Genomic DNA, 27609 nt, shown 5'->3' on the forward strand with positions numbered 1-27609 from the left:
TACATTTTATCTCAATACCCAGATCTCACTGAGATCAGTGCTAGAACTCTTACGACATGTCCCTTTTTTCGAAGTTAAAGCTCTTAAGTGAGATGTATACCAACTGTCTAAAGAGATTCACATATTGTTAGGGAATTATTTTTCTGACGAATGCTACCTTGCTTGGTAATGCCATCACTTATAGGGTGCGTTCCGAAATTAGCTGGCAGTGATAAAAACTCCCTAGGACAGTATCACAGCTAATCACGAACTTTGGAGCGCAAAAGAGATCAAAGATTGTTGACAGCACCAGGCACTAATATAATAGCTGGCAGCGTTAGAAACTCCCTAGGACAGAGACAGAACTAGTGACAAACTCACAGGCGCAAGAGAGATAAGAGATTGCTGATAGCACTAGAAGCTAATTTCGGAACGCATCCATAGTTGCGGTATGAGATTAGAGCATCTAGGGTGAAGGGTGCGTTCCGATATTAGCTCTCAGTGTGCTATCAACAATCTTTCATCTCTTTTGCGCTGACGAGTTCGAGGCTGCTCTGCCTCTGTCCTAGGGAGTTTTTAACGCTGCCAGCTAATTTCGGAACGCACCCTAAGGGTGTGAGTTATTCAAAGTCCCGCTCATTTTTTCCCCATGCAGATTAACGTCACAACAATTAATCACCATTAATCTATGGTATTTTGCCGCCTTATTTCCTAGGCCTCTCCTCTGCGCTCATAGGCACACCATGTATACTCACACCACGTATACCTATGAGATCGTGGCAAAACCAAAATACTAGAGAAACGAATTAAGCTCCACAAAGCGCCAATCACATTGAAGCCTGATTACCAAACACCAATCAGATCGTGACGTTTATTGCTTATGAGCGCCATTCTGGTCACTTTTTGAACTAATATTTGGTGGCCGATACTTTTTCAGCTGAAACCCCATACGAAATACTGCTTCCTTCCTACCGCTATCCTGCATCGCAGACAACTCTGGTTACTCATAACGAAGTGCCGCAGGACGGGAAATTGTGTGTCTACGTGTTGAGCGCCGCGAGGCGAAGCCGATTTTTTAATCCACGACCGTTCAAGTAATTGTACTGCGATTTTATTTTGTATAAGAATACATTTCGCATGATAATAATCCGCCCTTAGATCTGAAACGTCGAGCATAACCTCCCAATAACGCGTCACTCGAGTCTCCGTACCGCCGTCCAAGTCAACGAGACTACGCGTCGTCATTTGGCGTGTCACAGAATAACGGCAGTCAAATTTTGCAACGAGTTTGTATCTATCAGAGATTAGCGTTTTCTGTCCCTTAAAGCTTTTACCTTGTCTCAACTACGGTCTGGGCGCCTTGCACAATAATCTGTTTCATTATTATTATAGTAGATCTTGAGTTGTGCTAAGTTATCTACGACTCTGTACGAGCTGAGCAAAGTGAACAATCATTTTGATTATTATTATTATCTTGGCACCTAGCTGAATCTATCGTTTATCAAATTACAGATTATAATGGCAGACTCTGACGACGAGTACGACAGAAAACGGAGGGACAAATTCAGGGGCGAGAGAACAGAGTCGTACTCCAGAGAAGGAAGACGCGGTGATGATCGTCGCCGAGATGAGTGGGTCGACAGGTGGGTGTAAATCCCATGTTCTAACTGAGTTTTTCCAGGTTCAGCACTGCGGAGGCAACTTTATACACTTTGTCAAAAACACACATCGATCGAACAGCAGTCTGGGCATTGACAACATTTTAGTAACAATGGATTTTCCAGAAAATATGTCATTTCGCTACAGCAGTGTTGTTTGAAACTAAGTTATACCATATCCCTAATTTATAATTAGCAAACTCAATGTATTCGAAATAGTTGGAGATGCCTAATTTTTCTTAAACGTTTCATCACATTATCGTTACTAAATTCATTAGGTGATTAATTATTTAAGCAAATGAGAGTCAATCATTCGTTGTGTTGGTGTGAAAAACTGTATGTTGAATAATTTATACGTCGAATTAAGGATCAATTACCTGGGTTGTTTGAACGAAAGTTCGGATAAGAGGAAAAACTGTTTAGAAAGTATTGTATCAGTTGCCCAAGTAATACCGCCGGGGTCTGGGACATGGTCGTCTGTGAGGCCTAAACCTAATGGTTGAAAAAAAAAATACTGCTGGGGATCTTCTAAACTGCTTTTCCTTTTGTTTCCAAATTTTCAATTCAGACGGTGGGACTCATTTACGCTTAACGTTGTGCCGTTATCAATATAGATTTTATATCGTTTAAGCTACAAATCTCTCGTCTATAGGCTTTATAAAAAACCTGTAAAAATCAGAGAATTCAGTGTGATAGTAAAAAATGTAACAACCCTCAGACTCAGAATGAAGTTTGAAGGAGTTGAATTTCAAAGATACGAATTTGCTACTGCAGCATCACATGTACATTTTTTATATTTCAGACAGTTTAGAAAGTTTCGAAACAACGAGTATTTCTGATAATCCGCCATTCCAATAACTTTACAAACTTTAACGTCATACTCAATTTTGTATTCATCAATTCTTCCTCTTTTATCAAGCCATGCACTTGTATTTTTGAGACAAAATTCTGTACCAAATGCACCTTTTCACTTTTGTTCCCATTCAGGGAATGGTCGAGTCGTCCGAGAGCGAGGCCTGAGTACCGAGAGTATCGAGGTGGTGGCGGAGGCGGAGGTCGGGAACGATACAGCCCAGCTCGATCTCAGGAAATGGCTCCGCCGATGAAGCGGATGCGGGCTGACTGGGAGGACCGTCCGCGTTACGGAGGCCACGATTATTACGGCGGCGGAACTTCCTGGGGTCCAGATCATTACGCGCCGGCGCACCATAGCAACCATCACTATGGCAACCATTCAAACAACAACAGGTGAGCTTTTCTGTTTTTTTTTTTTTCTTCAAATGCTCGTTAATTTTTTATCACAAATGGCTGCATGTGCTAAAGATCGATGAGAACAAGGTTCCGTGCTCGTTTTATTCTGTCATTCATTATTGTCTCGCTGTAATTAATCATGAAGAGATTATTTGAAGATAATAGAGTTTTGTCCGCTATTATTTCGCACGGAATGTTGCCAAAGCGCAGCAGATTCACGCCTAGACTTTTGGCCAGGATGAGGTGGGTATTCGTTATTTTAACTTCACATTTCGCAAGATTGTTGGAGTTTGTAGTTCTAACAACGAAGACTTTTAAAAACCTCGAAGCTGTTGAGATTTCTTACCGTAGCTTCTTTGTACTTTTAATAGAAAAATAAATGTCTGGCAAATTTAACGAAGGGATAGAATAAGTCTCGAATCTCTCAATGACGTGCAGAAAAAGTGAAGCTTGACGTTTCAATGTTGAAAACAATTTAACAATAGCGATCAGTTAATTTTTGAAATTACATATAGAATCATTTAAAATTATTAAAAAATTCTGGAACTGTGCAAAATCTCATCGATTGAATTCAATGTATAGAAAGAGTAATTTTATGACGAGTGTTTTCTTTCGCTTGACCTGCATTTGTAACTTTTCTTTTCCCTTTAAACTGAAAGTTATCTACCAATTCAGAAAACTATAGATATATTATTATTTCTAATATACCCTGATATTTTTCGCAGTCGCGAAGTTGCCGGAAACTTCAGTAATTCGAATGTGGAGACGCAGCCGCCGATGATGTCGTTCAAGGCGTTTCTTGGTACGCAAGAAGACTCAATTACAGATGAGGAAGCGATAAAACGTTACAACGAGTACAAACTGGAGTTCAGGCGGCAGCAACTCAACGAATTCTTTGTTGCTCACAAGGACGAAGAGTGGTAAGTGACGATCCATAGGTTATTCGTTACATTGTGATTGTATCTTTATCATTGTTGTTATTTATCGTTATTATATATTTATGTTACAATACATATATATATATATATATATATATATATATATATATATATAGTATGTATGTCACTTCATAAACTCTATTCCAAGAGCTGCAATAACGTATTCATACACAGGGTTTGGAGTTTTCTTGGCACGTGTTTCAAAATTCGAATCAAAAATCAGATTAAATTAGTTGAAAGTTTTGGGAAAAAAAATTATGTAAAGAAATTAAATACCGATGATTTTCTCAGAATGTAGATAATTTGGTAACATTATTATTATCTTTATTATTATTTTTATTGTTATTGTTATTATTAGTATTTTTATTACGCTTGTATCGACTTCAACAACGGCTTTTTGTTTGCGATGAAATCTTTGAAAAAATCATTGTATTCCTTCTTACGTGTCGGACTTTGTATGAGATTATCACAATTATTGGGCTACTGAGTATTGTCGGAATTGTTATTATTTTTTTCTCTACATCATACAAATTTTCACAGTACGAATATTATCCTATCTATGTGTTTTTTTTTTTTTCTTTCTTTCTTTCAATTCTATTTCGTCGGTCAATGATTTTCAATCGCACAATCGTAAGAAAAGTTCTTGAGAGTTTTCTTGCAGAAATTTTGAAAATGAACAAGTTTTTGTTAATTGTTGTATTTTTTTTATTTTTTTATTTATTTTGTGGGCCGAGGGGCTAAAATTGACAAAGTAAAGAAAATACCGAACGAAAGGAAAGCCGTTTTTGAAGTGTGAGAAGATGGCCGGAATAGACAAAAGAGAATAGAAAAATATTGATGGAAAGTTGATGGTATTAAGGGAAAGAAAAGAAAAATAATTGAAAATTGAATACCAAGTATTTAGAAATTGATAAGGTTTGTTGGCCAAAATCAATGCTCATTATCAATTTTATTACAAAATATTTGCACGTTCATTATTTATCTAATTATTATATTTGCTGTTACATATTTACATAGCAAGATTTTTTTCAATATAATACAAACACCGAAAATATCTGAATTATAAGTAATTTTAAATCGTTTTAAAACTGTCGGAAATCTATTAGATTCGTTCGATTCGACTATTTACGACGACTCGTTTTATTCAGAAGACTATTTTCTACAAAGTCACTGAAACAGATTTCTTTACCTTACTGAAATATTTCAAAATTAAGTATTCAAAGACGCTGATGCAATAAAAAAAAAAAAAAAAAACGAATAAAAAAGAAATATAAGTTTTTCAATGGATTTGTAGAAAATGGACTTCCGAGTAAAATAAGCAATCGTTGAGTGGTATCGAATAAATCCATATTTTTTACTAACTTTTAAGCGCCGATATCTAAGCTTTCCTTCGCAAATTTACTGTTTTCTACGTTTGTATATTTAAAGAGATCTTCGTAGCTTAACGAATATGATAATTTGATGGATACTCGACTGGCGACTATCTTGTAATAAAATGGATAAAAAGTATCGATTTTCGACCAACATCAGCCTCTTGAAAAAAAAAAAAAAGACGAAAGAAATGGGGAAAAAACCAAGATCAAACGATATAAGCCAAGTTTAATCTTCGTAAAATTTGTAACAATGTGATCAGATCTGTCTATCCCTACAGCACACAGAGCCGCCGGTCGCCCTATGCCTCGAGCACAGGTCGCAACGTCCGTTTATTATTTTTGACACGATTTTTAACGAATAAAGAAAATTTTAATAACCGCGTCACGCGCATCAACGAGAAGACCTTAAAAAAGCAAACAAACAAACAGAGAAACGCCGTTTCTTGAAATAAGTTTACAAAATATGACTGAGAGATTACGAGCTGGGCGCGCAAAGCCCAAATATGCTCGCTTAGGCCGCGTTCTAAACCCGCAAATAATATTTTATATATCAACAACTTGCCGTTATGAAATAATGGTTTTAGATATCTATAAATCGCTCTCTCAGAAACGTCGAGAAACTGAATGCGAGCAAATACATATATCAGAATACAGGTGAGGCTCCATTCTGTAAATGAACCATGCTGTCATTGTCACATGCATAACACTCGTTTTTTCCAATGTGTTCCGTCCTAATCCGCCTACTCAAATTTTCTCAAATTATTCTCTTTTACCGACCATACACTCAATACGTCGCGGAAAAACAAAAAAGTTCAGCTTTTATTGCACCAAATTATCAAACTCCTAGTTTCCGTAGCTCGGTTTAGTTTATTGGATGTTCGAATAGATTGAAAAATATTTCAAACTAATGAATAGTAACGAGGAAGAAATTGATACATGTAAAAGAACAATTCAAACGATCGAGTAACAAGTTGTGGAATAAATTATCTCCAAACAAGTAACACTGAATTATAATAAATACCAAATTCTAGGCAAATTGTAAGAGAATTTTGAGAATTGTGGTTTTTTTTTTCAAAGATTTGTCTATTTTATAACCAGGAGCTGAGAGATGCTAAAAAAATGTAACATTTTCCACACAAATTTCAATCGAATCGATTTACTCGTTCGTTAGGAAATAGTAGGAGTTTGGAAAAATTTCTTTACCAATTACTTCGTATGTCACTAGAATTTTGTCCGAATCAGTCGAGCCGTTCCTCTGTAATTTAGAATTTAGAATACGCAAAAAAATGATTGAAAAGTTTCAAAAATTTGCGATTCGGTAACTGGAAGCAAGAGAGGCTTGGAAAGTGATAAATCAAATTCAAGTTGATAAAGCCATTTTTCTGGAATTCAGGATACAACATTTTCTGAATGTTCTTCAGTAGCGACTTTAATCTAGAGTGTATAATTCTCATCAGATATTTGCATATGCAATAATTTAGACATATTTAGAAAGAAATTGTCCCGTCACGAGTAACCCTTCAACGTTGGTTGACTACGATTTCTGGTTGTGTTAAAAGAGAATAATTTTTTCGGGTAGATTAAGACGGGATACTTTATAATATTATAGATGTATTATTCATTACTTCAAGGTACTATAAATATTCTTAACTTACATGAATAACAAAACTGTTTCTAATCAGATCAAGAGTGGAAAAACGCTTCTAAATAATATTTTCACTGAATTTTCATCTTCTCTTTCACGTTTGCTTACAGAATATGTGACAATTCTTAATATATTGTAAAATTAAAACAAATTATTGGGAAATCTTATTCGCTATCTTAGAATTAGATAACAACACGTTAAAAATATTTCTTCACTTTTCTTTATCCACCCTTGATGTGATTGAATTTGAACACCGGATATTCGATACATTTCGTTTTTGCAAGATGATAAAAAAAAAAACAAAAAGATGTATCTTAATTTCTTAATAATGTTTCTGTGGATTCCTATCGAATATCCAGTGATAATTTCCTTCATACGATAACTTCGAAGACGAATAAGAATCAAGACAAAGAATACGAAACTTTTAAAAGATCAGGATTTGAACGCGTCGCTGAAACTTTTTCAGTATTTGTATCTCACAAAATTTATTCTTGATGAAGAATGCTCGCGTACTAATTCTTTGTGTTTGTTTGAAAAATTTGTCAGACTGATCAAGCATCAATTTTATTTATATTAAGTTAAAATTTTTAAATCAAAATATCATTTCATACGACCGAGTATAAGAGATTTTTTTATTCTGAAATTGTTATCGCCAGAATATTATTACTACTATTCTTATTATTATACTATTTTTGTTTCTTTCTGTTTAAGTATTGACATTTTGTAATTGAGAATATTTGTTTTATGCGGCGATAGGTTCAAGATAAAATACCACCCTGAAGAATCTGTCAAGCGGAAAGATGAACAAATATCTGCGCTCAAGGTACGAGATGACTTTTCGCAGTTTGCATTTAGTTCGTTTAAAAAAATTCTCTATTTTGATTTCTTTTTTGAAAAACAATAACCCGACGAAAATATATTTTCCTTTATGTGATGCTTTACTTGTTAGAAAAACAAAATTTCCTGAAAAAATCGTTCTTCTTATCCAAACAAAACAAGTTTATGAATAAGAAGAAGAGAAAAAATTCTTGCTCAAGCTTTGAAATCTTATGTATAGAAAAAAAATTTCTTACTCATCATTCGCTCTGAAAATTTCTTAAGAAAAATCATTGCTTGGATAATAAAAAATATGCCAATGAGGAATTTAGTGCATTTTAATATAATTAATATGTTTAATTTAGAAACGCGTCGAAGTGTTTTTGGAGATGCTTCGGCTAGGCGAAATAGACAAAGTCTCTGTCGATGCTGACCAAGCAGACGCGTTGCTCCACCTTTTGGACGCGGTCGTTATTAAACTGGAAGGCGGAACCGAAGAAGACCTCAAAGTTCTTGACGCCAAACCGCCGAATCCTCCCACGCCGAAAGAAACTACTCCCGCACCTAAGGAGAAGGAAGTTAAAGAACAAAAAGTTGACCAAGAGCCGGAAAAGGAGCCTGAAAAAGCGTGAGTGCGCGAGTAGAAATTTTTTTACTGAGAATTGGAAAGAATTGAGCGAATTCTAGGTTGACCTTTTAAAACAGCACTTTAGTTAGCACTTTTAGAACTTTGACTTCTCGGAGTTATGCCTTTTCGCCATTTTGTCCTTTCACAATTATGTTGTTTCGGAACTTGAAGCGTTCGGGTTTTGGACCGTTTGAAACTTTGACGTATCGTCAAATTTTGATTTTTTACTTTGAATTTTGTCACCAAAAAGTTCGGAATTTGGTGCTTTCGGAACTTTTCAAATTCGACATTTCAACCCGTACAGTTTATATTTCTATCGCTTTTCAGGGAAGATGATAACAAATCTGAGAAACCAGCAGATGCTGAAAAACCAAATGAAAGCAATGAAGCGAACGGTGAAATTGAAATGGAAAATGAAGAAAAAGAGGAGAAGAAAGACGAACTGGAGAAATTAGCTGAGAATTCTGAGGCCAAAGAAGTCGAGGTTCAAGAGGTTCAAACTCCGGATGAAAAAGGTATTTTTAATTCACCAGTTTTATCATTAATTCCTCGAGCTTTGATTTGAGCGAAAAAAATAGTTTTTTCCTCTCAAGTGTTTAAATACTCCGATTTATTATTCAACAGAGGAAAAATCTGAGGAACCAAACTCCAAGAAGCGAAAACGTTCGGACAGTAATAGCAGTAGTAGCAGCAGCAGCAGTTCGAGCAGCCTTTCTGACAGCGACAGCAATAAGCCAGACACTCCAAAAACTGATGCTCGTAAGTATCTGAAACAAAACAAGAGATACTATTTCGTATATAAACTTGTAGACCAATAATGGTCGGCCTGTTAGGTTTATGGCTTTTAATTATTCTGCGTCAAGATCGATTCTCAAAAGTCGTGTATGATTATCCCCATTAATTTGGAAGTTTAGAAGAATTGAATTTTTTTGCCGCTTAGGCAGAAAATTTTTCTAGCAATTAACCGTTAATCGTATTCACTTGAACTTTTAAATTCCTTTTCTTATATACTTGAAAAGCAATATTAGTCTGGGAATTTATGATTTGAAGCTCTTGTTTATTTATAAAAATTCCCGATTATAATTTACTGTACTTAAAATTACAGTTTTTCAATACGGAGAGCGAAACAAGCGTATTTAAAATGGTAATATTAGGTCAATGAGACTTATTCTTTGTTTTTAATCAGAAGACCAAGAACATTTGTATTCTCAACAATAAATTACGCGATTCCTTTAATGTGGCTTCCAGCGTTTTCTTTACAGAGTATGAGAATAAAGAAAGATAAAGACTATTACTACCATGTTTTTTTTTTTTTTTTTTTTTTTTTTTTTTTTTTTTTTTTTTTTTTTTTTTTATTTTTTTTTTTTTTTTTTTTAGAACCTGAAGAAAAATCTGGGGACAAAGACGAGGAAGAGAAAACTGAAAACAAAGATGATGAGAAAGCCGACGAAAGCAAAGACAAAGAAGAGGGCGAGGAAGAAACGAGCAAGGATGCCAACGAACCTGAAACTGTTATCGATTTAGCTACCGAGGAGAAAGACAGAGAACCAAGAGCACTCCACAAAACTAGTAGCATATTTCTCAGGAATTTAGCGCCAACTATTACTAAAGCTGAAGTCGAGGCGGTGAGTACGAAGACAACTTGAAAGCTGGAAATTTGTCATTGGATAGATATTTTATTTGCAATGTATAAAGAAATATGAGTAATTACGAATCTCATATTGAAATTTCATGTTGACCTTGAATTCAAGTTGTTTGTTCTTGTTCTAATGTATTCTCAGATCATTGTTTTCTAAATAATGCAAAGTCGAAGAATCGAGAGAGGATTTTGTTAATTTTTTTTTTTGTTTTTATTGCATTCTGCCTCAATGATCTATTTTCAATGACTAATTAGTTGCAAAACTTTTCATTTATTCAGTTTTTGATTATTTTCAAGTGTTTTTCGTATTCCATCTGTATGAATCATTTATTTTCATTTGACAAATTGGTTTCACAACAGTTTATTTATACAGATTTGGATCATTTTCAATCATTTTTTATCTTTGTGAATCATCCATTTTCAATGACGAAGCAGCTTTAAAATTGTTCAGTTCCTCACTTTTGGATGATCGGCAAGCGCATAAGTAGAAAAGATTTACACATACTGATTTTCAACTAGAATAGAAAAATGTGGCAGTTCTGTGGTTTGAATACCGGGGCAAATCGTTCCTCGAACAATGTAGCAACTTGTTTTAAAAAAGATGAACATGAACAGGCTGCTGTTTTCTTCCCATACAACATTCCGCCGTGTCTAATTTGAAGTTTAACAATATACAGATGTGCAAACGGTTCCCTGGCTTTCTGCGAGTCGCTATCGCCGATCCTCAACCAGAGAGACGCTGGTTCCGCCGAGGATGGGTGTCTTTCGAGCGTCAAGTTAACATAAAAGAGATCTGCTGGAGCCTGAATAATATAAGAGTACGTATACCTAAATATAATTTTTCAATTCTCTTTCTCGTGAGAAAAGAAAGTTCTTGTATTCACGCTGCAGAAAAAAGAAACAGAAAAAATAAATCATGTTTCGCATTTTACAGCTTCGAGACTGTGAACTAGGTGCAATTGTTAATCGGGATCTTTCTCGGCGTATTCGAACGGTCAATGGACTTACTTCGCACAAACAAATCGTCAGACACGACATAAAACTCAGTGCGAAAATCGTCCACAATTTAGACAACAGAATAGGACTTTGGAACGAGGATAAGAAAGATGGAAATGCTTCGAAAGAGGGCGTTGATGGCAAGGATAGCAGAACCTCCAACGAAGTGGAACAAGCTGTACGTATTTCTTTGTTTATCCTTCATTCGATTCATTCTTACTTTGGTTAGTGGCTATTCAATTGTGGAATTTGAAAAAATCCCGTTTCTTTAATTCTAGTTACTCGTTTTGAATTCTTGAATCCTCAATAATATCTTAAATAGATTGATTCGTTTTGTTTATCATCCATGAAAATTTCTAGAGTACAATCTTGAAAGTTGCAAAAAAGAAAAAAACCTTTCAAAATATTTTATACGACTCGTGTTTTCACCTCGAAAAGATATCGTTATTTCTAAAAGATGTAACAGATCTTTCTGGTTAAAAAATGCATTCAGCAACTTTTTTCTGTCAAAACACGATAACCCATGATGTTATGAGACATTGTTCAGGCATCAATTAGGGCATATAGTTATCTGTTGTCTGAGTATGTTTTTTCAATATGTAATCCGTGTAGTCACATTGGTTTAAAAAAAAAAAAAAAAAATTTCAATAGGCATTTGGACTCTCTTCGAAAAATCCGGTCCTGAAGAATATAACGGATTATTTGATAGAGGAAGCATCAGCCGAGGAGGAAGAACTTCTCGGTATGTCAGGAGACCAAGAGGAAGGACAAGTTGGCGGCGATGGCGATGGTCCCATAGAACGTGACCCGCTGCTTATAAAGGTACTCTATGAAACTTTGCTTCAAGAAAAGAATTATCAGCGAAATTAGAATACGAATCTAATTCCAGGGGGTAACGAGGCGATTTTTAGAAGGTGCGAGAGTTCGATGTTACGTCCATTTTTTTTTATATAAAACCCATGTATTATCAATTACATGGGAAACGTTTTAAACGTCATATTTGGAACACGAAAAATGTTACATTTTAACACGATTCACACAGTTATTTGAGGAAAAAGGAGGAAATTTTCAGAACTAAATTTAATGGACAGTCTGTTATTAAAATGAAACAACAATAATCGAAGTAACTGTATCTCATTGCATTTCATTTACCTGTAATACCTGAATTCTTCATTTTGGTTTACTTCAGGTTCTGGACAGACTGGTTCTCTACCTGCGTATAGTGCATTCCGTGGATTACTACAACCACTGTGAATATCCGAACGAAGACGAGATGCCGAACAGATGTGGTATAATGCACGTCAGAGGATCTCCGCCAACCGCCAAAGTATCTGCGACTGAACTTTCCGAGTATTGTCGTAATTTTGAGAGCAAGATGTCCGTATTTCTGACACCCATGGCAACAACTACCTCCGATGAATTCGACAAACTTGGCGCTAAAAATTCTGAAGCGTATCCTTTTCTTACAAAATTATTACTCGTCTATAATTTCACATGTTTTACGTTCGGTACTGCAATTTACTTTATGCATTGAATTGAACGGTTCGTTTCGGTTGTATTTGAATCAGTTACATTGGTGAATGAACAAGCTATTGCCTTGTAACGGCTTCTTTTGAGACTCAATTTTGAAATTTATTTTGTTTTAAATTTGACGTTTGAACTATTACTGTGTAAGCAATCGGAAAAAGAATTCAGCGAAACCCTCCATTAATCGGTTAATCGTAACCGCTGATTAACCGATGAGTAAGAAAAACGATTGATCGATGAATTGGAAGAACTATTTCAATTTGCTTCTGTAGTATTAGAATGGCACTCTAAATACATATCCTTAACATCGTCGTCATCGATTAGTGAGGTGGAAAAGTTCGTACAAGCGAACACGCAAGAGCTTTCGAAAGACAAATGGCTTTGTCCTTTGAGCGGGAAAAAGTTCAAGGGGCCGGATTTCATCAGAAAACATATTTTCAACAAGCATGGCGAGAAGGTAGCAGAGGTAAAAGCTGAGGCCGAGTATTTCAACAATTATTTGAAGGATCCGAAGCGTCCTCAGCTCTCTGAACATCCGGGTAACAAAGCGCCTGTTAGAGAAGGACCTCGTGATGGATTTTCACCTTACGGTGGCGCAGTGTGAGTGATTTAGTCATATTACAAACAATGAATAAGCACCCAATTTTATAATTATTCCTAAGTCTGTATTTATCAAGAAGTTTGATGGTTTTTCTTTTTTTTAAGTTTATACGCTACCTCTGTCAACAAGTCGACTACTTTGTAGTTTTTACGAGCGCTAATGTTCATTACTTATTATTTGGTAATAAGCGTCAGAATTGTAGAAGCAGAAAATGACACCGTGCACATTCAAATAACATATTTGAGAAAAGTTTCTACAGATAGTTTGATTGGAAAATTTCATTTGCCTTCTCCCAGTAGATTTGGGGGATATGGCGGAGGTTACGGCGGACGTGGCGGCGGTTACGGTTCTGGATATGGCGGAGGTGGTGGTGGATTTAGCGGTGGATTCGGAATGCCGCGTCCCAATCGTGGGGGATTCAATCGAGGACGGTGAGTTTTAAACAATGGCAAAGAATTTCTTTTAACAATCTCAACATCTACTTTAGAAGCGCATGCTGTAACTTGTTCGTCGTGACACCGATAACAGAATTGTGAAACTTTACTGAAAATCTACACTGAAAGAAATTCCTTCTTACAGTTTCCACATAGTTCTTACAAAACATGATAGTTAGAAAAATAATTGCTTAATTTGGCATTTTTAAAATTTTTTTCATTATTTGATTTAGTACAAATGAACAACGATTTCAAAATTTATGATTAAACTATGACTTACACTGAAACTGATAATTTATGACTGCAAATCTAGCAATTGCGCATGCGCTCTACAAATTTTTCACCTATCAGTGAATGAAAGGAATGGCTGGATTGTCTAGTTTGCATCCTATTTTCTATTGTATAAGGGTCACGTAATGATTGCAGGGCTGCTCCAGACTCGACGTCAAGGCCTGTTATTAGTTATAACGACTTGGACCAGCCTGACATGGACATTTTTTAAGTTTTATATATCCCAACCTGATTCATTTTTCTCCGTTGCTATCTCTCTCTCCCTCTCCTTCTGTTTCTTGTTCTTTTTTCCCCCCCTATTTGTGAATTATTAACGCTTCAATTGAGGATATTAAACTGTAATTTCAACACCATTTGTGTCAATTGAAAATAGCAAATTTCCATTGATACGGGGTTTAATAACGCAAAAAAACAAAAACAAAAAAAAAAAAAAAATACCAATCTCTCTGATTTATGAAAATTTTCTATCGACTTTTTATCTAGATTATTTATACTTTGATTGATATTCAACGACGCGTGATAATTGCCCAACACATGTTATATCGCAGTATCACAGAATTTAAATACGATAAAACAATGAAAGTGATCCTATTTATATTATATTTGGGAACAATGACTAAAATTTTACAATGAGAAAGTCAAAAGAAGTATTTTTATAACAGCGTGTATAAAGTAAATTTTTTTTTTAAAGTGATTTCCGTGCGTAAAGTGCTGTCTATTTATATTATATTTCCTACTTTTTAGCATAACTGTATCGAAATGACCTCACTTTCTGCACGTTATGCCAAAAAGTAGTACCAAGTAGCAGATTACGCACGGAAATGACGATCAATCAAAAAGTTGCTTCCTGCGCGCGCTGTTATAATAAAAATAACGTTCAATACGCATGCGTAAGTTTTTACGACCTCGTACAATCATCGCACGTAAAAACTTACTTCACGCACTTGTATAGCAAACTAATTTACACACATCAGAATATACCGTGTGCCCGTGTGGAAAGTGCGCACCTTATGCGCATGCGTCAAGTTGTTCGAATTTTATTGGCCGACAGTTACTGCCGGATTAAGCAACCGACGCAATAGCAATCGCGACTATCAGAAAATGTCCCTAGGAGGCGCACCGTTAGCTGTAGGCTCCTAGGGACATTTTCTGAAAGTTGCGAATGGTATTGCGTTGGGTACTCAATCAGGCTGTAACTGTCTGCCAATAAAATTCCAACGACTTGACGCACGCGCATAAGATGCGCACTTTCCTTATGGACACACGGTATATGGGCGTTTATTATTTTTTTTTAATTTGGTGATAGGCACGTTATTGAAAATTCTAAGCTAGCAATAAACGTCTAGTTAGGCATATATTATTCGATTTTTTACTTAACTTTTCATAAGAAAGTCAATCATTCTTTAAAGCTGGATTAGTATTATCTATTAGTCTAAACACCTATGTTGTCCACTTTTTTTTTTGTAATCGATAGATTTTCAAACGTTTTCTTTCCGGTTCTTTATTAATATTTACATTTGATCTTATTCGAATTCTCGTTTTTTTTGGTTTCGCTGTAAAGTATATTTTATTCAGCAATTCTTTCACAACTTAAGTCACAAAAGTCATAAAATAAAAAGTAATTCAAATTAAAATTTTATAATATTCCTGAAAAATTCTTTATAAAAGTTTTAGTTTCAATCAACTGGACAAGCTATTCAGTTGTTGAAATAATTTTCAATACCCAAAACTCGTTTTTGATGTTACAAATTAATAAAAAATTTATACCTGTATTCTGACAGTTCAAATAAAAAAAATATTTATAAACACTAAGCTTGTATGCGATTGATGGTTTCAAAAAAACTTTTGTAACTCGAGAATATAATCGATTTGCGCCTCTGTTGATTGAAAGAGATAAACAATTGATCAAATCTCAAATAATAATAATTATTGTTATTACTATTATTATGTTAGTTTTTTGATGTCAGTTCTTTTTGTGAATATTATTTGATATCGTGTTTAACCATGCTAAAAACTTCATACTAAACTTTTTACGGTAATTGCTAATTATTTCAACAATTGAACGATTAAATTTCTTAATTTTACACGAGCACGATGGAGATATTCGTTTAAGTCGGTGAGACGAAAATCTATCGTTGTTTATAAAAAAAAAGGTAAAAACTCATTCACAAAATGGGTACAAAACGCTTTAATCGGCGTCATGAATTTATTCATTATGGCCTTAGATCAAAAGTAACTTTCTGTATATAATACATATATATATGTAAATATATAAATGAATGATAGTAATAAATAATGATGGATCATACGAATAAAAGAATAAATAAAAATCATGGACCCGGAGGAGATTAATGAAAATATATTTCGTTCCTGATTAATCGTTTCTTTTATTTTTTATCCCACACCAATTTCATCCCTCAGAAGTTCAGTTGATTGGAAAATTTGTTAAAGTAAACAAAAAACGTAAAAACTAACAACAAAAACATGTAAAAATATGCTTATTCGTTGCACGATGTATGCGCATCATGTATGTTACAAATTGCAACCTTTATTTATTCGTATTTCGATATTTCGTATCCCACGTGACGTTTCACCTTTCCTTTTCATCACCATTTCGATTACACCTATTTTTTTTTGAAATTTTTACTTCTGTTCTTGCCTGATTCTGCAACGGAATACGGGTATTTAAGAAAAATTGGAATAAAAATGATCTATTCGCCACGCGCTTGAATGTTGTTTGTTTCTTCTTCCGTGCATTCTAAAACCTGTTGATTATCTTTAAAATCGTTTGTACAAAGACTAATAATTTTTTGTTGTACTGTTTATTTTCTACCTTTGATGATGAATTGTGTTCTTTACATTTTGGTACAAGAAAGAAATCTGGTCCTGTCGTCATCACCGAATAAAGTTTATTCTTGTTCTATTTTATCTCTCATTTTCAGTGGTGGCGGAAGCGACATGAGGCCAGTGATCCACTACAGAGATCTTGACGCACCGAGGGAACCAGACGAATTTATATAATGATGATAATGATAATAATAATAAATAACGCATCGCGACGACTTTTAAACGCAGCACACAATATTACCTGTTTAGTCAACGGTGTAATTTTCTTTTAGTACTATAACACGATCCGTCAGATATTCTTTGAATTGGTTTTTCAAGGCTTATATAAAATTTCGTCAACTTTACTATAATTCAGTAATGTATCAATATTACAGAAATTTTGTTGAGGACAGAAAAGTCAAGGAATCAATTTCAGTGTATAAATAAATGAATATATGTATTTCAATACATTGCGTTAAAAACTAAATTCAGTTGATTATTTAGTGCGATAGGCACATGTGCAAGATACTGGATATATTTTACAAAGTAAAGTAAAACCAGAAATTGCAAAAAATCAATTGAACAAAACAGGAGCTTCGATATTACTTTGAATTATAAGAAATTTTATTCTGTAGTCTAAGCTTTGGATCAGTGACAACGTACGTACATATTAATTGTACAATAAAAGCCTTTTAGTGGATTATTCTCTCAGGCTTCATTTATTCACAGTTATATAGACCTCAAGTAGGTACTGATTGATCAAATGTATTACATTCGTAAATATATTTTAATGGTGTACAATTCTGATCTGCTACTTATTATACATATATGTATATGCAATGAACTATATTGGGAATAAATTTTTGGTAACGATCCAATTAAGTATTATTAATTCAACTGAATTGGTCAATCGAAATATGCGAGAAACTAATGTGTCGCATTGTCTGAATTAAAATGTAGGGAAACTGCAATTTTTTTTTTTAATTAATACAACAATCATCAACTTATAGATCCGAAGCTTACGAATAGGTATTGTCTTTTTTAACGACCGAAGTACGAACAATTTTATCCAATGCATATATAAAAAATAAAACAATTTCCTTCACACTGACTAACATTGTTCAAGTGCGCCACGAATAGAAAATCACCTCTCCGATACATCTGTAAAAACTGAACAACTGCCTAGAAAAACCTGGAATTCTAAGGGAATTTGTGGTCCTGACTTCAGTAGCCACCCTGTAAGTGGTAGTCACAGTAAAGAAATGCTTCAATTCATTGTTCATTCAATCCATATACAGAAATATATTTTATATTTATTTATTCACAAATATCCACAGTAACAAATGATTAGATGATAAAATCGACATGCAACAACACAAATTTCGCGTGCAAATCACAAAATTTATAAGGAAGTCAAGAAGAAAATTTATTGTTTAAAGGGATTGGACTGAAGAATCAATATTATATACACCGAGAAAAAAAAGTCGTAGAATCAACTATATGAGCGATCAAGGGCGGGAAATTGAATATTTATTTGTTAGTTTAAATGTTTAGTTGGATTAGTAAACATTTCGTTAGACCAAAAGATCTTGAATCGACACAAATAAATATTCATTTCCCCGCACTTGATCGCTCATTTAGTTGATTCTACGACTTTTTTTTATCAGTGTAGTTATAAGATGGCATTCTGAGGAGGAATAACAAGTAAACTGTTGAAAAAGTCGGTGAAGTTTGGAAACATGTGTATAATAACATCGCGTCAACTAATTATTCAATTCAATTATAGTTTATTTGATTTGAAAGTATGTAGATCGAGTTTCATTTACGTATTAATTTCATTAATTGTAAAATCGATTAATAAGATGCATTGTTGTTGACAATAACGTCAATCATTCCATTTGGCGATAAATTTTACGATGGCCACGACGTCCCAAAAAAGGTTCTAAAAAATTTTCCCCAAAATTTGGAGCAGCATTCTTGGATAGTTTACCCTCTACGTTGTGATTCGAATTTTTTTTCTCACAAAAAGTAGCGACCGTTTGAATGAAAAAAATATTTTAATAAAGCCCGATATGCATACTTTTGAATGATACAAACCCCAACCGAATTGAATGATTGGCTTTCGAGATATTATTAATGTAAATTCTCAAAGTTAACCCACTTTTTCAGCCGTCTACTGGTATTTGCCTTCCTTGATGCGTTTTACCGCTGCGCAATTAATCAGGAACCTTCTGTACAAAGTTGTGCGATACCAAGAGGATGCTGTAATAGGCGTTTTTCAGGCATCCGTGTTATATCACGAACCCAGTGTACGATCGATAAGTAAGATTACAACATAAAAATTGCTAACTTGATTATATGAGGTTCGCCTCACATAGAATAACTCAGTGGTGATTAAAATGAGGTTCATTACAGTATCGAATAGACATGGTTACTAGGGTGGACCAAAAAAAACTTTTAATTTTTTTTCTTTAGTTACCATGAAAATATCGTCCGAGATGACGAAAAAAAAATTCTGAAAAGGTTTGAGCTCTTAATATTCATATTAAGGGGTGACGCATCGCGCTTTTCGATTTTCCATAAGAATAACATGGCAAAAATGGTTCTTGCTCCTTGCGATTTTTATAACTAGATAACGACGCGTCGTACAGAAAATTCATAAACATTTTTTTTGTAGGAAATTGAACGTTCAACGACAAAAGAGGTCTGTTGTCATTTTACGATAAATCTACTCCTTCAAAAGTTATTTGAGATTTTTTTGTTGATGTTTGACCTCAAATAACTTTTGAAGGAGTAGATTTATCGTAAAATGACAACAGACCTCTTTTGTAGAACGTTCAATTTCCTACAAAAACATGTTTATGAATTTTTTGTAAGACGCGTCGTTATCTAGTTATAAAAATCGCAAGGAGCAAGAACCATTTTTGCCGTGTTATTCTTATGGAAAATCGAAAAGCGCGATGCGCCAACCCTTAATATTAATATTAAGAGCTCAAACTTTTTCAGAATTTTTTTTTCGTCATCTCGGACGATATTTTCATGGTAACTAAAGAAAAAAAAATTAAAAGTTTTTTTTTGGCCTACCCTAATGGTTACGATATAAGGTGCCGTGCAGAAGTATTTGGAAGTATTCTTCGATCATCCTCAGCGCGAAAATGGCGTCTTGCCGTTTGACCAGTCCTTCCATGTTCTGGTTGCATCAGTCACACGCCGTGATATCCGTTCTAAATTTCTCTTGGCGTTAACATCGACGCCTCACTCTTATATCAGCCAGCGTCGATGTTAACGCTAAGAAAAAATGGAGGATGCTTACGCTCTGACGATTGTGCGAATAAAAAACCAGGATCGATGATAAATTTTGGAATTTGGGGGTACTGAAGTGGCTGGTGGAAGAACGCTGGTGTTGATACTAAGAAGAAAGACGGTTCGAAACGAGAGCGCATTATTTCAATTGCTCAACCGTTATTTTTCTTAGTGTCAGCATCAGCACCTTGTTCTTCCACCTGCCATTTCAGTACTTCCAGTTTCCCGGCTGCCACAGCCTAATGTTGTGATGTCGCTTCGTCGTTTCTCCGTCACAGTTCTATTGATGACCTGTTCTTCCATGCGTCCGGTATAGGAAACCCAGTCCTGCAAAATCCGTCCGTCATTCAGCTCCTTTCACCGCTCATTCCATTGATTCAGTTTCACGAATTGAAACTAAACAAACATAGTAAATACAAAATTTCAATCGGTTCGACTTTATTGTAACGCAAATTTAATACATAAATTTGAGGACATGCTTTTATACACTGGTTAATTTTATTATGGAGATTATGGTGTTTGGTTATTGATACATGGTGCAAAACATCAAGCATTGTACACTTAGAATATATTATGTCAATAATCTACTTGTATCGTATCTCATAACCCTGAATCCCACGTAAGAATGGTTCAAAGCCACCTACAAATTCTTCAAACCCCGTAAAATTTGGTCCAATAGTTCGATGGATAGATCTTATACCAATTCCAGCCGCCAGTTGCAATTGCGCGTAAAGTTAGCGTGTTTTTTGTAGTCGCATTTTATGGTTCAAAAAGCAGCGCATCGAAAATAAATATGTAACTAAAAGCATCAAATTCGCTGGCGATTATTATGTGAGTACGTATCAATCGTGGTTTCATACACAGGTCTGGAATATAATCTGTTCGTGGTGAAAGTGTGACCACAGGAAAATTGATAAGGAGCAATCACTAAACTCCGAGTGGAATGTATAGATTGAAAGCTGAAGTTGACATTTTTTTAAAACTATTATATTGTATTGAAGTTGTCAGATAAATCATGTAATAAATTACACGCATTGTTTTAAAACGCTTTATGATTTAACACACGAAAATTTACAGTCAGGATACAATTGTCTTGGCTTTAAAATATTCTTGTGCGATCTCCAAGACTTTTTTTAAATTAATTTATTCATGACATCAACGACGATTACGGTAAATTAAACAAGAAGTACACATTTTAGAATTACAACAACAACAACAACAACAACAATAACAACAACAACAACAACAACAACAACAACAACAACAACAACAACAACAATAATAATAATAATATCCCAGATTCTTCATGTTGATTTTACCACGTACAAATATAATAAGTATGGAAATGATTATATCGATGTAAGTTGATATAATCTTATTGCCGTCAATTAAAGTGTCATAGTAAGTAGCTGAGATTTTTTTGAGTTTCTATCACGCACAATTCAGATTAAATTAATTTTAACTTTATTCTGTGACTGACATGGCTTTATTACAGTCACTCTATCACACGAACGGATAGAGTGTTCCAAATTCTAATTCGTCAAAGGTACAATTGATTTCACATTTATCTTTTTATTGTAAATGTTAAATGTGTACACTTGTATGTTTTACAAATTGTGCTACTGTACCGCACGAATTGTTATAACTAATGCATCAAATTGTATTAAACAAAAGAAATATGGAAAGTATTGGAATTTTCGGGAAAATATATGATAACTTTCGATTGAACGTAAAGTTTTACTGACAATAGTAATGAAATGACATAGTATAAATGACGGGACGCATGATTCTCGTAAAATTAAAGAATATGTAAAGCTTTTTTATTGAGAGAAATGGGAAGAGAAATGTAAATAGCAAACACAAAATATAATAAAATAACAGAAAAGTACCTTACCTTCTATAAGTATTTGAAGAGTCAGAACGAAATTTGCAAAGTTAAAATGAACTTATATTCCGCAGGGAGCGGCAGCGTATCTCTGCTACTTATAGCTGTAAAAGTCTGACGCAAGTGGAAACGCGTAGTGGATCACACCTTAGTCTTACATATTTTCGTGATCATGACGTGGCAATGTGGCATGCTTTCGAAGTGGGAAAATTGAACCGATTGGTTACTGCGCTTAGTTGACATGCCGTGATTCTGCTTTTGCAAGTTTTACTTTATTTTATTCCTAAATTTACATTGAAATTGTCGTTCTAAATTTCTCATATTTTTGAATACAGAAACTTCTCTTGAGTTACCATAATTTTTGTGTAAAATAGCGATTTTACTTCGGTGAACACCCACGTGTGCAAGTACGACACACCAATAGGCTTGCTGGAGTGCTTCCTGCGTATTTATCGTTTCAAACCTTAGAGCATATATATTCTAATTGTAAGTTTGCCCTAAAAGTTTGCAACTAAAACTCCATCTCATGGCACAAAGCTTAAGGACAGTTTACAATGTTCGTAGCCATAACCGTAACAGCTTCAGAAGTAGGAAGTTGGAGGATAAGGAAGCTCTTTTATGGTTTACAGCACCAGTTGGTAGTGACACTTTTCCAAAATCCGTTTCAGTAAAGTCTAGTCCGTGATGTAATCACACCATGCTTTTTTGGTCTAGCCAAACTTTAACTTCGTATTGAAGGGTTATACGAACAGCCAAAGGGCTTTGGACGATTTGGACGATTTGAGGGCTTTGGGATTGTGGACGAGCTTTTTATATTTATGGAAACTGAAATGTTCACTTGAAGCGGTTACGGTTACGAACATTGTAAACCGTTCTTAAGGTGCCGCTGACCTGGCTTGTAAATATCAATTTCGTAACGTCATAAGCACTTACGTTGCACTAAGACCGCTAATTTCATTGGCCTGTTCCGTTAAATCCGAGCAATGAAGGATTTTTATACTCAGAAGAAAAATCTTCTAAATTGAACAAATTTCGATTGAATATGAATCTGTTAAATAATTTTTATGTTACGAGGGAGAAAATTTATTTCAACGCAATTTTTTTTTTTCCGAGCAGGCAATGTTTTAATACGTTCGTACTTCGTATTTGAATAAAACTTTTTTTTTGGTCGTAAGACAGATGCACAAACCGGAACATTAGCTTAAAAATGAAAATACTTCAGACCATGCAATTTTATAATGTTGTATAATTTTTTTTTTATTCACATGCTAAGATTGAAACACTTTTGAGCTGTAACAATTTAAGTGTCCTGCAAATGCTATCGTGAACTTATCAGAAGCTGAAGATATTCCTAAGCCCAACCAGGCTTGTACGAATTTAAAAACACTGGCCTTACTCAGTCGTTTCTGGACCATTGAGTGTCACCTGAAACGATGAATTAATCACAAACTCCAGGTTTCGTTCAGACTATGTTCAAATTAGATCAATGCACCTTTAAATTTTCAGAGTTATGCATAACGGACAATAAACAGCTGACCAGAAAATGCGATTACGTTCTTCGATACGATTTTAGCAATTGAAGAAAGCTCATGATCGCTGTACTGAATCGGAAAAAAGATAGAGCATCCAATCCAATTATTCAATGATAGAAATTCGATAGCATTGAAAAGCAGAATAAATAGTCTAGTAGTTGCATCCGGAAAATCACATTGTTTTCGGTCACATCGCAAAATACCAGACTCTATGTTTACAGTTTCAAATTATTCACTCTCCAGGATTCTCAGTGAAACGTGATGAAATTCGATGAAGTTTTTGAACCATGTGAAAACTTGCGTAATACCAAAAGAAGTTATGAGATTCGGTAAATAATTATAAAGCCGTATTAACCAGTGTGAAAATTTTTAATACTATAATCTCTCAAGTACAAAACAATTAGTCCATCGAATACGTATAATATAGGCAGTAATAGTTGATCATAATTTTATAACTATCGCCGAATTGTGCAACGAGATTTAATTACTTCAGTTTTAAACTAAGATGGGTCTTCGTACTGCCGATACTCGTCATTTTCGCTGTCACTGTCCGAGCCCGAAACCGCGTCGGCAAAATCATCGTCCATTTCGGCTTTGATCCTTGCCTTGTATTTTGCGTATTCGAAGCCGAAGCGGTCGACATCGTCCTCAGCTAGAGCGTAAACAAGGTCTTCATCGTCGCTTGACACTTCACTATCATCTCTGAGGCTTATCCTCTTCACTGCGGACCGCATATCTTCCTCGCATATGGAATTCTCAGAATGGTCGGAATCCGGATAATCGTTTCTCCAATTCGATTCGGAGTTTGAGTCTTCGGACTGATCGCATACTTCTGCATCTATTCCGTTGTCTCTGTAGGAGCCAAATACCAGCTCCTCTTGAAGCGGGTGAACTGAGACTAGTTGATCTATCAGCATGTCGTCACCTGTTTGTGTATAATACAAATCGTAGACGTAGTTTTCATCCTAAAATGGGACATATCAAATTGTTAGGGATGTTTTGGTGTTTAAGCATCTGTAACTTTTTTTTTTCTCTAATCTAATGTATTTACAGTAAGCATTCCTAATAGAAAGTTGTTCAACTTTCTTATTGACACTGTTACTTTAATGCTCGAGTTTCTAAACTCTTCTAATTAGAATATTATTTACTTGAAAAAACTAACCAGCGAAAAGTGAAACGAACAAATCTGTAGAAATTTACGCTGCTTTTCAATGCTGTTTCCGAAAATAATTATATTTGACAGTCTTTGTATATTTCCAAAACCCAAAAACATTACAAAGATAATTTTTGCTTAAAATCTGATCAGTTTTAAGTTCAATGAAACCAAGGTAATAGACCCAATTTGACTAAGGCAGTTCTTCAGTTTCCAAATTGTGGTTTTTGGAAAATAAGATGTACATTTTGTTTTAGCAAATATCTCTGGAAGAGCCTATTCGATTTAGCCCAACATTCTAACGATTCTCCGGTGGAAAACAGCATTGGTTGCAATGAAAATCATAAATGAACTACCTGTGTAGTGACAGCAGTTTCTTCAGGGATATGAAAAGTGGAATCTTCGACATCAATTACAGAAATTTCTTTGTTGACAAGTTCCTCTACATCGCTCGGTTCGAGAGAGCGAAAGTAGTTTACCACTTTGAACCGATTTTCCTGTGATTTCTGTTTAGTCTGTTCACGTGTCTTTGAAGTAACATCGGTCACAACATGATGCTTGAAGTTTGCCTTCAATTCTTCTTTTGTGAGTGTTTTACTGATGTACTCGATGACATTGTCAGCCTGGAAGTAAAAAGTAAAACAAAGGTGAATTGGAAAGTTAGTTTGAATCAAGTACAATTTCGAACATTACAATTAACGATAGTGAATTCCTGTTTGCAAAAGAGAAGCAAAAAAGGCAGGGGGTTAAAGAAAACAAGTGAATGTGGGAAAATTAAAGATGGAAACCGTCAAAACTGCTGAATTTAAATTAAAGAGATTCGACAATATCGGAACTGAAAAATGACTTCTGAAATTGCTAGCCGAAATTTAGATAGAAAACATATTGCAGGGAGTAAAGATTACCTGAATTTTTACATTTTCCAGATCCAAAATTCTTAAGTTTCCAATTACCTCGTATCTTTTAATATTAGATTGATGAATGAGAAAATTAAATCGATCGTTAGAAACTATATTCAATTTATTTCAAAGTATTAAACTTTGTTCATATCAAAAATTTTATTACAAACTCAATAATCACACATAAACAGGTACGCCAAAAATTTTGCTAACAAGATAAGAATAGGAAGGATATAAAAGCTGGAGTTTGAAATTTTTAATGTTTCCAGAATTTCAACAAAACACCCTGGCTTTATTCCACGATTCTTTTAGATGAAAGGAAAATCCCCAATATCGGATCGAGTGGCAATCATGCATAACCTTGTTTCAGAATAAGAGTACATTACGTATAATTCTAGTGAATAATGCGTTTACTTATCTTTGCGTAAACTTTGGCTAACTTGTATTTCGCGTACGAATATAATGAATTATATATACCTGATTTTTGACCGTACCGGCAAACTTTAATACAGCTGTGACAGGGTCGCTGGCTGTCTCTGCGGCGTCGATATTTTCAGTTTTTCGCCGTTTACAAGCGATCACTAAAGCCTCTAGAGGTTCCTCGTGGTTTCTTCGTTTCACACGCAAAACCGCTGCCATATCTAATTATTTGATGCAACTGAATGAAGCTGGAAATCGCGAGAATATTCGATGATGTTCGCTGCACTGAACAAAACCAACCGACGGAATACCTGTGCGTTTGTCAGTTCAACTGAAACTTCGCAGCAACCTTCAGAGTAGTAATGATATGGATATTAAAAAACCGATGGTATACGTTGGTCTTAAGTTGGATTTCCAAGGGCAGCAGAATTCTGTGGCAGCATGTTGCTACCTTAGCGCTACACTGCGACAGCAAAATACGGTTCATGAAAATGTGTCCGCAGTCCAAAGCGGCAGCAAACGCGTTCCGTAAGTTGATCATGTGAGTCAGCAGTGGATCTCATTTTATTTCTGTTTGAATTAATTATCTTTATATATATAAAAACGTATGTCAGCTGTTTGCGAGACGTGCTAAAAATACAAAAAATTCTTGACAGGATCGGACACATTTCGGACAGGATACTTACAGGATATTGACAGACACGGACAGATACGAATTGAATCTGTAAAGGTCTATCCGGAGATCTTGTTTGTATACTATCCAAACGTGTTAGATTGTGTCCGACATTTTTTGTAGGGTAGAGATAGCCTTGCATTTTTGCGATAATCAAAGCTCGGTAACTTTTCGTCTTAGAATCGGTTTGCAGGACTCTTTTTTCACTAATTAGACCCTCAGGAATACGAAATAGGTACCAAATAAGCGTGGAACTAACATCAGGTGGATTAAAAAGGAGTCCTTCGTTTTTCGCCTATAGGGAGGAACCGATTCGTTCATTGATTTATTTGAATACAGGTGACATCAAATAGTGAGCATACAATATCATACACATCATTTCCTGCAGAGACCCATTGCGCCTGGAGGTTGGGCGGAGCTTAAACTCTACCCACAAACTACAATAATAACTACCTGATATAATATTTTTCATACCCTGCCTGAGGTTATGTATATTGCATTTCATCATATTATAGTGAGATTTCTCATGTAGTGCTTAGTCAATATTTGGCTTTTCTTTTTGTCTTCTACCACAATACTATTTGAGAACTTAGAAAAATACTATACATTGACGCCAAAACACCTGTACTACGATAAGGACATATATTGAATAAATTAAACAAAGACATTGATCTTATGAGTTTGTGATTTATCTTCCCCTCCTCTATAAAGAGTTGGTGCAAATTTTATTTGTTCGTCCGTGAGTCTCTGATTTGTGGCTTGCTTAGTGAACGATTAGGCGCTCTTTCAGGCATGCAGGCTTGAATTCAGATCTACAGCATCAACATCGCGAGCAAACTGTAGGTCAGTGCCTTTTTCGTTCGACCTCGTGACATCATATGTTCCCGCGATACCGGAAGTAGTTTCGCGTTAAAATATCTCATCTTTTTCATATTCTTGCTGTAAGTAGCATGTAAGCAAGCGATAGCATGGATCTTTTCTCAGGAGACATGACAGAAGATGCGCGGGATGAATAGCACAGAAATCACTAAGAAGGGGCCTGTAGCAGAGGTTTTACAGAAACGGTGTTTAGTTTTTTCGCTGTGACTCTTGATCCGTTGCTCGCAGCGCATTCGGACTGCGCTAAATCGTTTTCTCTTGCA

At 35.0% G+C, this 27609-nt stretch overlaps 2 protein-coding genes across 5 annotated transcripts; one reads left to right on the forward strand and one right to left on the reverse strand.

The window, feature by feature from the left end:
- Positions 1-974: 974 nt before the first annotated feature.
- On the forward strand, positions 975-16826 carry LOC124410996 (serrate RNA effector molecule homolog). 4 transcript variants are annotated; one of them, XM_046889798.1, is made up of 16 exons: positions 975-1073; positions 1492-1622; positions 2625-2885; positions 3614-3808; positions 7601-7667; positions 8026-8288; positions 8616-8803; positions 8913-9047; positions 9666-9913; positions 10605-10745; positions 10862-11101; positions 11575-11745; positions 12113-12375; positions 12775-13050; positions 13348-13482; positions 13912-14191. In XM_046889798.1, the coding sequence occupies exons 2-16, from the start codon at positions 1498-1500 to the stop codon at positions 13985-13987; spliced, it is 2784 nt and encodes a 927-aa protein (XP_046745754.1). In that variant the 5' UTR covers positions 975-1073; positions 1492-1497; the 3' UTR covers positions 13988-14191. The 4 variants fall into 4 exon arrangements, with proteins under 4 accessions (XP_046745754.1, XP_046745753.1, XP_046745752.1 ...); XM_046889797.1 differs by lacking the exon at positions 13912-14191 and adding an exon at positions 16719-16826 and having other exon boundaries at positions 976-1073; positions 13351-13482; XM_046889796.1 differs by lacking the exon at positions 13912-14191 and adding an exon at positions 16719-16826 and having other exon boundaries at positions 977-1073.
- A 6856-nt stretch (positions 16827-23682) lies between these two features.
- On the reverse strand, positions 23683-26122 carry LOC124410823 (probable RNA polymerase II nuclear localization protein SLC7A6OS). Its single transcript, XM_046889469.1, has 3 exons — positions 25852-26122; positions 24832-25098; positions 23683-24287 (listed from the first exon to the last, which is right to left on the reverse strand). Exons 1-3 carry the CDS (start codon positions 26011-26013, stop codon positions 23823-23825), a joined length of 894 nt encoding a protein of 297 aa, XP_046745425.1. The 5' UTR covers positions 26014-26122; the 3' UTR covers positions 23683-23822.
- Between the last annotated feature and the right edge of the window lie 1487 nt (positions 26123-27609).

The sequence above is a fragment of the Diprion similis genome, chromosome 10 (assembly GCF_021155765.1).
Source record: "Diprion similis isolate iyDipSimi1 chromosome 10, iyDipSimi1.1, whole genome shotgun sequence".
In the NCBI taxonomy this organism is placed as follows: Eukaryota; Metazoa; Arthropoda; class Insecta; order Hymenoptera; family Diprionidae; genus Diprion; species Diprion similis.